The sequence below is a fragment of the Ursus americanus genome, chromosome 21 (genome assembly GCF_024610735.1).
Source record: "Ursus americanus isolate L20-20 chromosome 21, mUrsAme1.1.p, whole genome shotgun sequence".
Taxonomy (NCBI): Eukaryota; Metazoa; Chordata; class Mammalia; order Carnivora; family Ursidae; genus Ursus; species Ursus americanus.
This window is the reverse complement of record NC_142147.1, coordinates 27,253,872-27,268,746: the sequence shown is the minus strand read 5'-3', so window position 1 is coordinate 27,268,746 and position 14,875 is coordinate 27,253,872. Positions and strand designations below refer to the sequence as shown.

General features: G+C 42.5%; 1 protein-coding gene across 1 annotated transcript in view; it reads right to left on the bottom strand.

Annotated features, from left to right (window-relative positions):
* HYDIN (HYDIN axonemal central pair apparatus protein) overlaps window positions 1–14,875 on the bottom strand; it is a 376,490-nt gene that overhangs the window by 186,890 nt on the left and 174,725 nt on the right. Inside the window, exons 16-19 of the mRNA XM_087870593.1 lie at window positions 12,787–12,887; window positions 10,479–10,614; window positions 7,633–7,797; window positions 5,789–5,941 (exon numbers count right to left, since the gene is read on the bottom strand). Coding sequence (XP_087726719.1) covers window positions 5,789–5,941; window positions 7,633–7,797; window positions 10,479–10,614; window positions 12,787–12,887 — 555 coding nt within the window. The remainder of the gene's footprint in view (window positions 1–5,788; window positions 5,942–7,632; window positions 7,798–10,478; window positions 10,615–12,786; window positions 12,888–14,875) is intronic.

The following is a 14,875-nucleotide window of genomic DNA, read 5'->3' as shown; positions in this document are numbered from 1 at the left end:
TTAGAACGGCAAAAATGGACAAGGCAGGAAACAACAAATGTTGGAGAGGACGTGGAGAAAGGGGATCCCTCCTACATTGTTGGTGGGAATGCAAGTTGGTACAGCCACTTTGGAAAACAGTGTGGAGGTCCTTTAAAAAGTTAAAAATTGAGCTACCCTATGATGTGGCAATTGCACTACTGGGTATTTACCCCAGAGATACAGCCGTAGTGAAGAGAAGGGCTATATGCACCCCAATGTTCATAGCAGCATTGTCCACAATAGCTAAATCGTGGAAGGAGTCGAGATGCCCTTCAACAGATGACTGGATTAAGAAGATGTGGTCCATATATACAATGGAATATTACTCAGCCATCAAAAAGAATGATTTCACAACATTTGCTGCAACATGGACGGGACTGGAGGAGATAATGCTAAGTGAAATAAGTCAAGCAGAGAAAGACAACTATCATACGGTTTCACTCATTTATGGAACATAAGAAGTAGGAAGATCGGCAGGAGAAGAAAGGGAAGAAGAAGGGGGGGTAATCAGAAGGGGGAATGAACCATGAGAGACTATGGACTCTGGGAAACAAACTGAAGGCTTCGGCGGGGGGAATGGGATAGGCTGGTGATGGGTATTAAGGAGGGCATGTATTGCATGGTGCACTGGGTGTTATACGCAAGTAATGAATCATGGAACTTTATATCAAAAACTGGGGATGTACTGTATGGTGACTAACATAATAAAAAATATTATTATTAAAAAATAAAAAATAAAAAATGTTAGATATACACAGTTCCTGACCTCTAGAATCAAATATTTCTGTGGTAAAACAAAAAAGGATTAGACTAAAATTCAGAAAATCTGAGTTATAGCAGAGTGGCTGCCACTCTTTCACGTGTAACTGTGGGCAGTTCTCTCAACCAAGAGAACCTCAGTTATCTGATCTGCTCAATGGGGACACTGCAAACCTTAAGGGAGGGGGTATGTTTGAGGACACAGAAAGCTATGGCATAAATCATAGTCAACAGAAGGGTTGAGCTTGGAGCTAAAACCCAAGTACTATATTGTAAATGTATGCCTTAGTAAATGAAGCTGCTATTGTGCAAAATCTGTAAGAAACAAAAAACTATATAGAGAGAGGTATAACAACTGCATTTGGTCTTGAATTCATGCCCATTTCTTTTCCTTTTTCCATATACCTTTTTTCTTACTTGTTTCCTTCCATAGATGCAGTGGTTCATTCCCATAGCAGAGCTAATTTACCCACTGAAAACTGAGAAACAGCTCATTCTATCTTCTCTTCACACACACATCACGGGGTGTGATATCTTAAGAACCATCTATCAAAAGGCCTTGGAGATTAGTTTGTCCATTAGAAATCTCTCTAGTGCCAATTCCCTGATACAGGAAGTACCCCAAAGAGAAAACGAAGTTCTAGATCTAGTGGGAGCTTCAGTTATGCAAGGATGGTGTAGTGTATAAGGTATAGCTACAGATCTCAACAAACCAGTTGTTACTACAAATTAAAAATGAGATCTCTAGGGGCACCTGGGTGGCTCAGTTGGTTAAGCTTCCGACTCTTGACTTCGGCTCAGGTCATAATATCAGGGTTGTGAGACCTACCCGTGGCAGGCTCTGCACTGGGTGTGGAGCCTACTTAAGATTCTCTCTCCCTTTCCTGCTGCCCCCACCCTCTCACATGCACATACACACATGCATGCCTGTGCACAAACTCACTCTCTCCTAAAAAAAAAAACTGAGATCTCCAGAATGGCTACAATTTCGTCATCTCCTAAAACACAGAGGGTCTAGCAACAACAGTTTCACTGGATGTGAAATACCTTCTAATCTCCTTGTGGGCTTGTCTATTTACTTTGTCAAAATAGGTCATAACTTTGTATTTAAACCTCTTTTAAGAGCACTAGCAGTGAAGAATTTCTACACACATTTACATATGTGAACTGAATGTTTTGTCATACTCCATTATAGAAGATCAATTAGTTAAATGGGGAAATAGATTCTGTGTCTTTATTTCAGATATACAACTGAAGGGATTATGGTTGGTTGAAAATGACCTAATGGAGACGATTTGCATATATACATTTTAACACATCTCTGAACAAAGCCGAGTTATCTATCTGGGCCTTTTGTCTACTTCAGAAACACTCCCTGATTTCTTCCCCCAACTTTTTAGAAAAATCTGCTCTTCTAGGTGTGTCTACCTGTAAGGGTCTTTTGTAAACATAAAACCAGAATCCCTTCCCCATTTTCATGTTCATCTGGATAACTGCTGATTAGGCAAAGTTAGGCAGTACAGTGGAAAAGAGCAAGGGTCTGAAGTCAGACCACCAGGGCTGGGAACCAGGCTTTGCCACTCAGAGGTTATGGCACTTTATCAAACCTGTCTGTACCTCTGTTTCTACCTCATTCAAATCAGCATTATAACAGTATTTCTCTCACAGGTTACGGTAAGTGAAATACTGCACATAGAGTGGTGAATAGAACTAATTAATGCCATCATATTGTCATCATAATTCCAATCCTGTTGCTAGGTGCTGGGAATTCGAATCAGAGACACTCATCATCTGAAGGAGACAAGCCGACAAACAAGTAAATATAGAAAGGGTGCTCCTACTTAAACAAGGACCCAGTGGCTTAGGGCCTGAAGATGTGAAAGCACAATGATTCCCTGGATGCTGTTATCACTGTGTATGGCTCTGGCAAGTGACCAAGAAAATATATGTTTAAAAGGAGCCAAGCTTCAATGAGGCATCAGAATTCTCAATTCCTGGATCCTGGATCCTAAAGGTCTAACTATAACGGCCTCCCCCACAGATCGCAGAGGCAGAAGGCCCCTGCAAGATGCTTCAGTGCCAGCCAAATCCCAAGATGTCACAGACATCTGGATGCAAGTTCTTGGGCTAATGGTTCCCCTAGGTTGAATAGACTCCAGATGTTTCTAAACAAATGCTGGGCAATGCACTTTCTCTGCCTAGCGAGGGGCACCCATGCAAAGAAGGTATGTATCTCCCAGCCCAATGCTGAGGTCCTAGGGTCCAGAGGACTACCGTATTCTTGCCTCATTTCCGCTGTCACCCAATGAGAAGTTAGGAGCGCTGTGTGTAAGGCAGAGCCCACACACTCTTGCCAAAACGGCCCTTCTCTGCTCTGCTCTCGCATTCTGATATTTTTAACCCTCCAAACCGGAAGTGACTTACTCTGTTGCTTTGAGTCCTTCATCTTAAATCCAAATAAACCAGCCACAGGGAACCCTTAGCTGAGGCTGGTATTTCAGACATTCCAAAGCAAAGGAGAACCTACTGCTCCAGGTCACAGAACACTCTGCTTTTACTAATCAATAAAGCACTCAGGACAAGTTAAGATTTACTAAAACAGAAAAAATATAATCTTCACTGTTTCTTCACTCCATATCATACTAAGAAGTTTCAGGGTTTTCAATCATTTTTTTAATACAGCATTTATTTCTGAGAAATTCAAAATCGCTCCGAGTGTAATTTATTTTCCCAACAGCATGGTGAAGGTGGGCTTCCAGCTTCCTATCTCCTGCCCTTCCAGCTGATGACAAACACGTCTCTTGCCAAGCAAGGGAGAATCTAATCGCAGTGGTTGCTGTGATGCACGGACCACGCATGAGGCTGAGCGTGGCTAGCGGCTGACAGTGGGAGCAGCATTGGGGGAGGGCTGACATTTCCCGACAGCTAAAAGAGGAAAGAGGATGAGCCCGCCTGTCAGGGCATCCAGCAGGAAGAGAGAACTTGCAGACCTGAATCCTTAGTCATCATAGAAGAAGCGAAGAGTGTGCCCTTGCCCTGCTTATCTCTGAGTGAGAAATGAAATGCACCAAATATTTGACCACTGCTAACCTGGGTACTGAGCTCCAGGCTTAGTTAGGGGAAAAAACAACTATTATTTGAAACTTTTTCCTAGTGCCTGGTAATTTCTGTGAGAATGAATGTGCAGGTTCACTGCTGTACATCAATTTCAAAATTTAGTAAATGGTATTTCTATTTCTTCCCACTGTGGTTAATTTCCCAATTAGTGTCATTCAATTCCTATAATATTAACACATTAGTATTTCTTTACTAGGATATCCATCAAAAATCAGCTGAAATATGAAAAGAGAATTACAGTTGAAACTACTTTTATGCTGGGAGGACAAGTTTTCCAAGAGAGGATGTGAGGGAAAAACACAGTCTATGACAGATCGCTTACATCACACGTTCGGCTGCTTGGAGTCAGAGCTTGCTTATTTGAGAGGATACTAAAGAATCAAAAGATGGAATCATGAAAACACTGTGGAAAAGAAAAAGTCCCATTTTAACACCCAGCTGGGTCATTCAAAATATAAACTATCTTAGTAAAAACCGATTAGATCCTTGGTGTGTTTTTGGTTTTTAACATGTATCAAAAAGTGAAACCTGGAGCTCCCTGAGAATTTAACCAGGTGGCAGGTGCTACACTGGTACAAGCGTTCTGGTGGTTTCCGCCCATCTGCTCCTCTGTAATCTGTTCGGACCTCCCGGGCCACCTCTCAGCGTCCTTGACAACTCGGCTACCTCTCCGCTTCCCCCACTGTGAACTCTGCACACGCACAGCTGGACCGTAAGCAGCACTTCCTAGGCAAAACCCCTTGCTTTCCACCAAACACATCAACTAACTCATTGGATAAAGACTAGCCAAGGCATCTGTTCTGTAGGATTTTTCTTTAAACATTATTAGACATTATTCCCCACACAAGATCCACAAGGCACCCGGACAAGGGTGGGGTTGTATCCAAACCTCATGCTACAAAGAGCAGTGACCGTACAGAAAACAGCTGCCTTTGTAAGGACTAATGACAAATGATAATAAAAAGGAATAATAGTAGTGATAAATGAAATGATAATAGGGACCAATGACTCTGAGGAGCCACCACAAGTCAGCAGAGAACTATGATCCTGTTCTTTCTAACGGTGACTTTTAGAATATTAATAATTGATTTTTCAGAAATATCTGACAAATACTGAAACCAAATGTTAGCGTTCATTCAAATATCAATAATTTGGGAATAGGTGGAGGGCTACACTATTTAAAATTTTATGTTTAAATTTAGAAAACTTTTTCTAGAATCAAAAATATTTTTGGTTGCTGGATGAGAAATTTCTGAATTCTGCAAGAATTTTTGTATTATCTCTTAAAAGATCAGCTTATAGAAGACTAGCAGATCTAAATATCATTATAAAATACATAGACATAAGACAGACTCATTAATAAAACTATTACATATCTGTTTTTGTATTAATCCTTGTTTTGCTGTTTTCTTTAATTTTGACTTTTGGCGAATATTATCTTGCTGTATTTCATACATCCTTATAAACTACATTAAAATATTGCTAAAAGGAAGAGAGGATTAAAATAAACATACTAACATATTTGTGGCCAAAAGGGTTCAAATTAAACATAAAGAGGCATTTTCAGTTACAGAGACATTTAAAAGGTGTTTTCTGGAGGTGGGTGGGGGGGTGCTTAGATATAGTTCAGTAAAGAAGATCTTTGAAGCATCCTCCTGAAATTATACTAAATATATCTGCTTGTTTACCAAACTATATGCTTATTGTGTTTCTTAGTCAACAAAAGGATTATAACAAAGAGGAACTGGGGGTGAGAATGCAGAGTTTAATGAGGTCAAACCTCTACTTCTGGTGATCATTTTCAAAGGCATTTTGTAAAAACAGGACCACTGTCCATAAGGTATAGGCAAAGCTGTACTTTCATCCCATAATGGTCCCGCCATCTACTCACCATGCGTGCCCGAAATAATGCAGGGATGAAGGACTGGTTAGATAGGTTGAGAATCCTCAAGGAGTCCTTTAGGACGTAGATATTGCCAAAGTCAACTTGAGTGGGATGTACATAGATAACTGGGCCTTCTCCAATGCTCTTTATGCGACATACCTGTGTTCCACGCAAGAGGAAGAACAGGAGAATAGCTGAAAATGGCTGGCCTTGGAGATCGCTTGAAACAGAAGCTTCTGGCCACCCCGTTTATAAAGAGCAGGGGCATTAAAGGGTGCTTATGAGAACTGTCATTCCTTCTCTCTGTACTCTGTGGTCAGAGGGACACAGATGGCTATGCTGGTCAGACCCACAAATTCAGCATGGAATTCCTCCTTGAAAAGGATGATTGGTTTGCCTGGTCAGCCCGAGCCATACACTGAAAGGAAACAACAGGGCTGTCCTGTTGGGGACAACAACACAGCTGTGCAGGTTGGGGACTGAAATCCACCTTGTTGTGCCCATCCTAGCCCTGTGCCTTCATCTAGGCATTGTGTCTGCCTGAGGAAGGGGGCCTTCTTCTTTCATGACATGTTGCCTGCTCACCAAGTGACCTTCTCATGGGCTGTTCTGTGCAGGGTGGGTGCCTGGACCGGTGGCACCTTTTGAGTTGGCCTGCCTTTGTGATGCTGCTTTCTAAGTCAGGCGACTTATCTATGGCATCTTACACAGAAGAGATACAAGCAAAACCCTAGTTTAGTCTACTCTCTAAGCATTCAGAATCACTTCAGACAAATATACATCCACATCACTCAGCTCCCAAGTAAACCAAATGCCTAGGGATTCATAGCCTGTTGGGCAACTTCCTCCAAGATTCATCCTTTGATTTAACTCAAGCAGCAGATCGCTTTCCATATCTCCCTCTTCCCACACTGGGAGACAGGCTACTTCTCCTCACAGCTTTAGTAGGTAAATTTGGGCTGAGTCCAGTCAAAATATAGGAAAAGATCTAGTGAGCAGAGACCAAAATCACTCTCAGAGCCCATATGCAGCAAGTGGGTGATACTCAGCTTTGTACCAAAACAACTGAGGAGGACATTACAGATGTACTCTCTCCTCAGAGTTTCTGAGGAGGGCCAGACCCCTCTGCCTGTGTGTGTGTGAGAAACTCCTGATAGGAGTTTAAAAACAAATACTATTGATAAAGAAGATGTGGTACACACACACACACACACACAATGAAATATTAGCCACAAAAAATGCAATTTGCCATTTGTGACATGGATGGATCTAGAGAGTATAATGCTAAGTGAAATAAGTCAGTCAAAGAAAGACAAATACCATATGATCTCCCTCAAATGTGCAATTCAAGAAACATAACAAATAAACAAAGGGAGAAAAAAGGAGACAACCCGAAAAACAGACTCTTAATTCTAGAGAATAAACTGATGGCTACCAGAAGGGAGGGGGGTGGCAGGATGGGGAAAATAGGTGGTGGGGATTAAGAGGACACTTATCTTGATGAGCACTGAGTAATATATAGACTTGTTGAATGACCATATTGTGCATCTGAACTAACATGACACTATATGTTAACTATCCTGGAATTAAAATATAAAAAATTTTAAAATAAAACAAAATTAAAAAACCGTAAAAAATGTACAAATTAAAACATAAAATAAAAAATTAAAAAGCACAAATGCTATAAAAACAACACTACTTTTAGATGGATCTGAAGATAGTTTCCTGAGGTAACACAGCCCTAGTATTTTACTATTGCAGAGTGAAAATGTAAAACCGGAAAATACGCAAATATGGAGTATGCAAGAAGAACAGCCATTTTAAGTGTAATTCTGAAAACTGGCTCTCACCATAGGGGGGTCCGGGCTCCCAAAGGTCGAGATGTAAACTGTGGACCTATATTCCCCAGTGACCTGGGTCTCCAAGGCCAGAGGTATGTGAACGGTGCCGTGGGGAGGGATGACTCCATAGGGCACGGGACTGGAGAGTAACACGGCAGGCGTGTCTCCACATACCTGGTGGGAGAGACAAGCCGGATGGATAAGCAAGCCCCTGGCAGGGTGTGAATTAAATAGCATATTAGGTTATTTTGAAACGAGTGTCGTCCTGAGTCCATGGAGGTTCTTTAAGAGTGTGTCACCTTTCAGGCAAATAAATGGGGATGAGCACCTCAATTCTGCTAAAGGGAAGCACGGTGTGCATAAAGCCCCAATCCAAAGTGCACAACTCAGCAAGATGCTGAAATTATCCGCAGTGCGAATTAGTGCCTGGGCCAAATTCCCCAGTATGGCCCTCCACGTGTTCACGCTTTATCCCCCACCACCTGGTTCCTTTGTGCTCTGTCAACAGTGGCTCCCGGTATTTCCTGAGCACACGATACTGCTTCCTACCTCCAGCCCTCTGCACTTGCTTTACTCTTCCTAGAAGGCCCCCTCCCTTTGACTGACCTGCACCTCCATCCTGAACACCTGCAGGTGCACCCCCCACCTCACCCCACTCTGTGCTCTAGACCCAGGGCTTTTCCTCTGTCCCCAGGGGGCATCCTGCAGTCCTGGTCCACAGTGTGTACTATCTATGTGTCCATCTGTTCCATGGACTGTCAACTTCCTAGGGCATGACCAGGGCCTCTCCTTGATATATGCCCATTTCCTGGCCCAAAACATATACTCAGCACGTGTTTTTTTAAATGGCAAAATAGGTAGTTGAATGAATGAATGAATATTAAACAGCATTTACCACTGTACATTCTTCCAAACTCCGCTCTGTAACAATTATATTTAAAAAAAAAAAAAGATTTATTTTATTTGAGAGAGAGAGAACACAAGCAGAGCAAGGGGCAGAGAATCCCAAGCAGACTCCCGCTGAACATGGAGCCCAACACGGACCCTGAGATCATGACCTGAGCTGAAATCAAGAGCTGGCCACTCAACCAACTGAGCCACCCAGGCGCCCCACTAGCTTTTATGAAAAACAGCAACAAATACAACTTTAAAAATCCCATCACTAAATAAGTTTGGGTACTTCTGGGAAACCTCAGGTCCTGGAAAGACAGAGCATACAGATTTCACCTGTCCAGAGACGCCCTCGCCATGGTCTTTGTGCATCTGGGCTGGCCTAACACGGCCTAAGCTAACTCAGTGTGCTGATGCGCCAGTGCTCTGCCAGACTTATTGGAGCCTGAAGCCAAAGGGAAGATCAGCAATGCTGATTCTGTCTTTCTCTAATATTCTGATTGTTTTAATTTTGCATTAATTTTGATTTCTTAAAATGTGACATGAAAATCTGATTTATCCTGATGACTGATTTTTTTTGCTCCCCCCTAATTCTATGCTTAAAGCAAGCACCTCACCCTTCTCCCAGCCCAGCTGTGCAGAAAACGCTCCCTCATCACTGTAGGGGCAGGCTCTGCTCTGAGTTCTTGAGATGATGGTATGTTACTCAAGGCTAGCCTGTTCCATTGTTTTTTTTTGTTTTTTTTTTTTTTTTTATTAATAATGATTTTTTATTATATTATGTTAGTCACCATACAGTACAAGCCTGTTCCATTGTTGATCACCTAAAAGTTGGAAAAGTTGTCTCCCATCAACCCAAGCCTTGGCTTCTGCTTTTGTCTCAGAGAAGCCCATAGAATAATTCTAATTTCCTCTTTTACATAATAGCCCTTCAACAAGTGAAGAGTAGGGGCTATTTCATCCTAGCTAAGTCTTCTCTGTTCCTGATTAAACACTGTGCTTCTCATTGAACTTGGATTTCCAGATGATGTCGATTGCCATTCTGGTTACTCCACACACGATTTTTTTTTTCATGTTTCCACTAAAAAAATATGATGCCAAGATCCGAAGACAAAATCCGGCACTGCCTTGACCAGTGCTATCTCCTTCCTTTAGCTGACCACTGTGTTCCTCAGATACAGCCTAACCTGCCTCGGTTCCACGGCCTCCATACTGGTCTTTGAACTCATTTTGAACCTAGAGTAAAATAAAAACTCCATTTGATTTGGGTTTTATTTTATTTTTTTTTTGCATGAATTTTTATTAGATTACTGTCCTTGCAGAGCAGTAGCGTTTTAAATCCAAATGCATGCTTGGTAAATTGCATCCCATTAGTAACCTGCCATTACTTTGACCTGTGCAGATCCTTTTGAATCTTCAATCCATATGTGTTTACTTGCTTAGTGTCCCACTTAGCTAGGGGTAGTGGCATGCGGACAGATCCATTTCATAAAACATTAGGAGACAATTTCTTTTTTCTTCTTTTCGTAGTATCTCTAGCCTTCTAGTTCAACAAGTCCATTTATAAATATTGCATTACTGTATCTTAGTGATGCTGTTCAAGTCACAGGCATGGCCATAAATGAAGACTCCTAGCTCTGCCTCATTTCCCGTGAATGATTAATTCATAGGCAATTATTTGCAGGTGAACTTCTGCATGTTGCCTTAATTGACCCTCTCCTTCCTTTATCAAAGGCAATGTCCCTGGGAAATTAATAACTGTTTACACCTGTAGCCACTCAATCACGCAGGTAGCAATCCAGCTGCAGCTTTATGACCCCATGCCCAGATTACCCCAGGGTTAAAAATCAGAATTACAGAAGGTCACGTGTTCAGGAATATGGCTCTTTAGAAGGGTTTCTCTTTCTCACCAAGAAAATCCAACTGAAGAGAAATCAACACTGGAAAAGGATAACGTAAGTCACCTGAGGCAAGACTGCATAGCATCCTGGGAGGTCATCATGGTTGACAAGCTGGACCGTTTTCTCATAGGGGTACTTCAGGAAGCAGCGCCCGAAGTCTACCTCGGGGTTAGCCATGCGGAGGGAAGGTACAATACACCTGCTCAAAGAAAGGAGCCCATTAAAGAATTCAAAAGGCTAGAGAGCTTGTTTACATATGGAGAAGGCAGAGTCCCAAGTTAAACACCATTTGTCACTGTCACAAAGTTTTTCTCTAAACGACTACATTAATCATTTTCAAATCTTCTCTCCTGTAATCCCTATCCCTTAGCCCCCACTCACCACTTTTTAATCAAAAAAGGGCTAGAAGCAAGACTCCTTAAACAGCAGCCTTCCATGGGTAATGACTAACATTCCCATTGTTTTCCATATTTGGCCTTGTTTTGCCAAGGCGCGCCCACAGTGCAAGATCCTTAGGGTAGTGGATCAGTTTCCAAGTCAAATAGGGCCAATGCCGCCAGCATGGGGTCCTAACTAGCTGTGACACTTTGGACCAGTCAGAGTCCCCCAGGGACTAGCTACAGTTCGTACCATCTAAATTATGGTAATAATTCTAATTCCCATGCAGAACAGCTGTCTTGGATCAGTAGGCTCAGCTGCTCGAGCCGGAACTGGCACAGACAGCGGTGACAATACAGTGCCACGGTGAGGAGCACCAGCATCTGGTTCGGCGCCAGGCTCAGATACTGACCCTAACAAATACCAGCTTGAGCAAGTTGCTTTCCCTCCCAGAGTCCCATTTTGCTCAGAGGTAAAACGGAGGTAATTGTGGGGACTGACATTAGCGTAATGAACTCTTCTTAGAGTGTTGTGGGAAATATAGGAGGCAGTGTGAACGGATAGCATAGCACAGTGCCCACAGCACCGAGCAAGAGCTCACTCAGTGAGAGCTGATTAACCTGTGGTAGAGGGCACAGCAAGCTGGCACTGCCTGCTCTCTGCAAGTTCTAAAAGCAATTCTTTTGTTGAGGGTCTTCAAGCAGTTCCTACAGATTACACCAAAAATCATGACATGAAAGAGTGTCTTGTTAACCCAAAGTTTGAGGTTTAGCATGGGATGGGTGTTCATTTTTAGCTGGAATGGAGTTGCCAGTTGACCTGACGACTTTCATAAAGCTACTCCTTTACTACCTGAAATACTGAGGCTGATAGGACTTACAGTATTTGACGTGGGTCACAGAGTAGACGTGGCATGAAACTCATAGCTGCTTAAGACCCTTTCCCCACTTTTTTTTAAATTCAGGATTTCCTATTGATACCTGCTGGGACAGGGGGCTGAGAGGGGTTAAATATCAGATTAAACCCACCCAGAAAAGAAAAGAAATGCAAGACTAGGCAAAAATGGAAACCTGGGTATAGAAAGGACCAGATGAAAGTTTTGGCTGTTTTTAAACAAACAAAATAATTAGTTAGGTCTTTGGAAGGAACAGTAAGTAGACCATGGCAAGGCCTTGACCTTCAAGTCCTTTACGATACATCTTCCACAATTCATGAGACCTAAACTCTAGCGATGGATGTGTTATCAAGGTTTTACTAAGTAATTTCATGTAGATGATGGCATTTTCATACATACCCCCTGAAGTCCCAGCCCTGGACACCTGTTTGCTTTGGCAAAACTGTGGCCAATGATTTTATTTATTTACTTAGATCACTGTCATCATCGGTGTCATGCTTCACCCTCAGAAAGACAGTAACTTGGTCAAGGAGACACAATTGACAAATGGCAGAGCCAGGATCTTCACCTGGCCCCAGAGCCCATTGCTGCCTCTATTAAGACACAGAGAAGGTGGGGATAGTTCTGAGGAGCTGATGTGGTTAGAGGGCCGCATCTGGGGTCATTTAAGTCATAGTAACAGTGTCCCAAAGCAGGACTGTCTCACTAAATGGATCTCCCACTGCAGGGCTGTGAGCCCTGTTCTTTCTGGACATAACCCTGGAGTACTATATTTAAAGATAAAAATAAAAACCAGCAACTGGTTGCCTCTTCCTGCTAAAACCTTTTTAGTTATATACTTGGAAACTCAGACCATTAGAAAGAACTATTATTCTTAACAGCTGCAGAACACACACACATCCCTTCTCTTATCTCCACCAAAGGTGCAGTTGGCTGTTTCAAAGCTTTGTCATTTGAATATCGGATTCAGCTTCCCTTCCCAGGAAAGCAGAACAAATGCAGGGTGAACTGACTGCAGGCGTGCTGCCTCTAGGAGAGGCAGCCCATTACCGGCGGCTCAGGGGAGACTGGGGAAGCGAAAGCAGGTGAGGGTGATACCTCGCAGTAATTAGGAGTGCCAGCACTTCTTCCCCGATGCCCTCCACGTCCACCACCAGGGCCAGCTCATATTTCTGCACAGTGTTGGAGCATAAGGTCACCTGGAAAGAAAAAGGTGAAAAGCGGCTCTTCTGCAAGGCCAGCTCTCCCTCTGTGCAGCGGGGAAAGGAGCAGGGGAGGGCTGCACCGATGAGTATGGCTTCTAAGTACTTTATCATAGAATGTATGGCATTTTACATTTTTAGTGGAACAAGTTACATTTCGGGGTCAGGGCCTGCTGAGTTTTTTCAAAGGCCAGGTTAGAAACCAAGTGGCTTTTAGCATAATAGGTTTGCTCATTTCTGAGAAGACTGTATCAAAGAAGTCATATACCTGCATCAGGGGAAAAATGACCCTGAAGGATGAGCCATATTAAACAAACTCTAATTACTCAATTTAAATTGTTCTCTATGCCTCTGGGCTGTATCCATTATGAAAATTCAATACACCAATAAAACAGTATAGCTGTTTCTCCTACAGCAAAATAAATGAACATAACCATGTCAGTTCCAGAAAATGGCATAAGGAGTCAACTACATAGTCTTCTTTTTAAGAAATATCAAAATCCTGGGACGCCTGGGTGGCTCAGTCCGTTAAGTGTCTGCCTTCAGCTCAGGTCATGATCCCAGGGGCGTGGGATCAAGTCCCTCACTGGGACTCATTGCTCAGTGGGGAGTCTGCTTCTCCCTCTGCCTGCAGCTCCCTCTGCTTGTGCTCGCTCTTTCTGACAAATAAATAAAATCTTCAAAAAAAAATCAAAATCAAAATCTTGTCTCCTCCCTTACCCTCCATATTCATTACTGGAGCAGAAAACAGGAAGCTCCAAATAAAGGTCTCAAGGACAATTATGTGTCCAGTATATATATTTTACCCTATGTTTTTTATTTCTTATTGTGAAATGTTACATTCAGGCTGTTGAAGTCTTGTCACAATTTTTCATTGCTTAAAGATGATTTGTAGTGGGAGAGATACTTCAAAGTGTAGAGAACAGCTTCTGGCATAGGTGAAAGCTTTTCTATCTATAAATTATGGATGAAGGACTAATTAAAAATTTTTTCTTGGTTGCAAAGGGAATCATTGGATGCAAATTTGAGTCTACACAGACATGGTTGAAATATAGTTCAGGAGCGAAAACTGAAGCTTGGAGAAAGCTTTTCCAAATATAAAGGGGAAATGACGGAACCATTGATTTGGAAAGCAAACTTGTCAGATTCGGAGAGAAGTAGCTGCCCCAGCGTGCAGAGATGCCTGCAGCGAGGAAGCCCTCTTTCTATCTCCCAGCTATGGTTAGAAGGCAGAAGAACAAGTGGCTCTGGCAGAAGGCTGCTAGATGGATGCTGTGGCTTCTAAAATCTTCTTGTGCGATGTGCGAGAGGCAAAAAGGAAAGGTAGGTAACGTGTAGGCTGAGCAGTAAGTACAAAATAAATTCTTTGCAACAGCACTTCTTCCTGGGAAAGTCACAGCTAGGAACTGCCATGATCTGAATGGTTGTGTCTCCCTCCCTGCCAACAAAATGCATATGTTGAAATCTTACTCCCCCAGTGTGGTGGTAATTAGGAGGTGGGGCCAGTGGGAGGTGATTAGGTCATGATTAGAGCCCTCATGAACAGAATTAGTTCCCTTATAAAAAATATCCCACAGAGCTCCCAGCTCCTCCCACCATGCGAGGACACAGGAAGTCAGCAGTCTGCAACCTGAAGAGGCCTCTCACCAGAACCCTACCATTCTGTTACCCTGACCTCAGACTTCCAGCCTCCAAACTGTGAGACATAAACTTGTTGTTTATAAGCCACCCAGTCTTGAGTATTTGTAAAAAGAGCAGCCCAAGCAGACAAAGACCACAACCCTGAGAAGTTATAAAGATATATGCTATAAACTTCATTAGGTCCACGGAGAAGCTCTTGGAAGAGCCAAAAGCTCCCAGAAAAGATTGAGGATGAGTGGATTCACAGTGAGATATTATAAAACATTTAAAACAAATGTGGGGGTAAGACCATAGCTGAATTAAATATTCCAAGAATAATGACTAAAGAGAAAATTACCAACCTT